A 2,912-nucleotide genomic window follows, 5' to 3' on the forward strand; every position below is an offset into this window, starting at 1 on the left:
AACACAGGTGGATTCTGCTGGTACTGCTTGACCTGTTCAAAAGCGAACTAACAGCGATCGTCCCATTGGAAGTTCTTTCCTTTCTTTAGGGGACCAAATAGTGGTTCACAAGTCAAGGTTAATTTTGAAATAAACTGCCTTATGAATTGCACTTTACCTAGAAAGCTACGCACCTCCTTTTCAGTTGTTAGTGGTGGCATTTCTAAGATGGCCTTGATTTTGGAAGGATCTACCTTAATTTCTCTCTGTGTGATTAAGGATCCCAACATTTTTCCTGTTGTTACACCGAAAGTGCATTTTTGCAGGTTCAATCTCAGTCTATACTCTTTGATCCGCTAAAAGAATTTTTCTAAGGCGATGTAGCAGCCCTCTCGATCTTTGGACTTAACAATCATATCGTCCACGTACACCTTAACCTCTTTATGGATCATGTCATGCAGAATGGTAGTTGCAGCCCTCTAATAAGTGGCCCCAGTATTCCTTAACCCAAATGGCATGACTCTGTAGCAATAGGTGCCCCACGGAGTAGTGAAAACATTTTTCTCCCTATCCTCGGGTGCCATCAGAATTTGATTATACCTGAAAAATCCATCCATAAACGAGAGCAATGCATTGCCCGCGGTGAAGTCTACCAACTCATCAATACGCAGCAGTGGGAAATCATCGTTCGGACTAACCTTTGTCAGATCCTTGAAGTCGACACAGACTCTGATTCTGTCATCCTTCTTTGGGACTAGAACAATATTGGCCAACCACTTTGGATACTCAGACACAAGCAAGAACCCTGCCTTCATCTATTTGGTAACATTTTCCTTGATCTTCAAAGCCCAATTTGGGTGAACTCTATGCAACTTGTGCTTAACTGGCCGGGCCTCAGGGTTAAGAGGGATCCGGTGATATACAATCTCATGATCAATTCCAGGCATGTCTTTGTAGGACCACACGAAAGCATTTTTGAAATTTTTAATTAAAGAGATTAAATGCTCGCGTTCATCTGAAGACAGCGTGGACCCAATCTAGACCAAGCGAGGATCTTCCTCAGTACCTACGTTAATTGATATGATTTCATCTGTACAAGGCTTAACACAACTCTCCTTCTCGTGATCAACCAAAATTTTAAAACCCGAAGAATTTCTTCCTCTTTGTTTATGTCAAAATTTTGAAAATTAAGATCAGTACAACAAACCAAAGGCGCAGAGAAGTAGGCAACATTCACAGTATTTCCATTCAAAAAATCTAGATCCTCGGTTATAGTAGAGTTAAAAGAAAAGCTAAAAGACAACCTGGACAAAACTTTGGTATCCGGGTTACCACTCCCAAAAGTACCAGACTCAGAGGAACTCGAATCTGACTCTAACTCCACAGACTTAGCGGAATTAGATCCGGACTCACTATCTGATTTAGAATTGTTGATGATGCGTTGCTCTAACTTCCAGACTAGACATGGAGCCTCAGATACATCCATGATAAGATTGGAGAAATCCGCCGCTGGGGTATCCCTGATCATTGAGATAGTAAAACTATCCCCCAAGTTGGTGGTCTCAGCTCCAGCAGTAGAACTCATCAGTAAGTCAGCCAGTACCTTTCCCAATGGCTCCTCCTCTTTAATGTCCAGGTTTGCAGTCCTTTCTTGATCCGTACCAGTGCTTTGGTTTGCCTGCTCATCCTCCTATTCTGGTAACTGGTGCTCGAAAAAGGTCTCGAACCCCGAGTACCTAGTCTTTGTTTCCCAATCATACCAAGGCTCCGGAAATCCATAGATTGGGAAATCTTCCCCTTAGCGAACAAAGCGTCCGTTCAAGGTTCCCCATATAGGTTTGTGAATTAACTTATACTGCTTCTCGATCCTTTTGCCTTTAGCCTTTCTTTTAACTCCTGCCCTTTCCTTTGCCAATTTGCAGCAGTAGGTTTGTATCACAGCCCGAAAGCATGGGGGTTGTGACTCAGATTCTTAGCAACAATACCTCCCTGTTTGCCACTTCAGCCTAGTCCCGACCTGAGCATATGCCCCTGCTTGTTCATCATGTATATAGATTGCGCACTCACATAATCTCCATCATCTTCTGCCATGATGGTTTGGACCAACCGGGCTTCTGCCAGAGAGAAGCTGGAAAGGAACACATCCTCTTCCCCATGTATAATTTCCAAAAATGGTGCAGTGGTTCCTTGAGGAGGATGGATCGCAGAGTTACCGTACACAGTGGTGATCCCACCTTTGAAGGGGTACTTTACTAACTAATGTACCGTTGATGATACCACCTTCATCTGGTGTAGCCAGGGCCTTCGCAGTTGTAGGTTGAATGTGGCTGGAACATCCATAACAAGGAATTCTACCTTATGTTCGGATGGGCTGATCAAGATATTGCACTTGAATGTTCTCATGACATCCCAGCTTGTATTATCATAAGCCCGGACAGCTTGGGTCATGGGTGTAAAGTCAATCAGCCTCAAACCGATGGCATAGGTAGTTCTCACTGGGCACATATTGATTGCTGACCCGGTATCTAGTAACACTACCGGAATTCACTTTTTTTGACTTTCCAAGGTTACATACAAAGGCCTGTTGTGTTTGGCGCCCTCGGGAGGCAATTCTTTATCTGTAAAATTTATCATCGACGTAACATCCCCAGAGGTGACCAATGACACCAACTGGTCAGTGGTGGTGTCAATGGATAGTTTGGTTCGGTTCGGTTCGGTTCATTGCATTGAATAGGGCTTCTCTATGCTACTAAGACACCACTATCAGTCCCTAGATGGATATGTCTTCCTGAATCTTCTTGATCTATTTTAAGACCATGTTTTCCTCAACATCCTTCTCTTTTGCTCTTTCAAACTCTTTGTTAGAGGTCTCTGGTTGGTCTATCGTTGCGGGTTTGAAGTACCGATCGCTCCGGGTCATGTGATTAATCTCA

General features: G+C 43.6%; 1 protein-coding gene across 1 annotated transcript; it reads right to left on the reverse strand.

Annotated features, from left to right (window-relative positions):
* Positions 1-458: 458 nt before the first annotated feature.
* Positions 459-2,427, reverse strand: LOC145802480 (uncharacterized). The gene is made up of 3 exons (XM_082895205.1): positions 2,245-2,427; positions 1,295-1,657; positions 459-794 (listed from the first exon to the last, which is right to left on the reverse strand). Exons 1-3 carry the CDS (start codon positions 2,425-2,427, stop codon positions 459-461), a joined length of 882 nt encoding a protein of 293 aa, XP_082751331.1.
* Between the last annotated feature and the right edge of the window lie 485 nt (positions 2,428-2,912).

The sequence above is a fragment of the Camellia sinensis genome, chromosome 11 (assembly GCF_055761805.1).
Source record: "Camellia sinensis isolate YWXY chromosome 11, ASM5576180v1, whole genome shotgun sequence".
Lineage (NCBI taxonomy): Eukaryota > Viridiplantae > Streptophyta > Magnoliopsida > Ericales > Theaceae > Camellia > Camellia sinensis.

Excerpts from the sequence above, each read along its gene's own strand:
- LOC145802480 (XM_082895205.1), bottom strand. The coding sequence starts at position 2,427 with ATGACCCAAGCTGTCCGGGCTTATGATAATACAAGCTGGGATGTCATG. Across the intron at positions 1,658-2,244 it reads TGAAGGTGGTATCATCAACG|GCAAACCAAAGCACTGGTAC; the intron begins GTACATTAGTTA and ends GAGGATGAGCAG. Across the intron at positions 795-1,294 it reads GTGGTAACCCGGATACCAAA|ATGAAGGCAGGGTTCTTGCT; the intron begins GTTTTGTCCAGG and ends GTTACCAAATAG.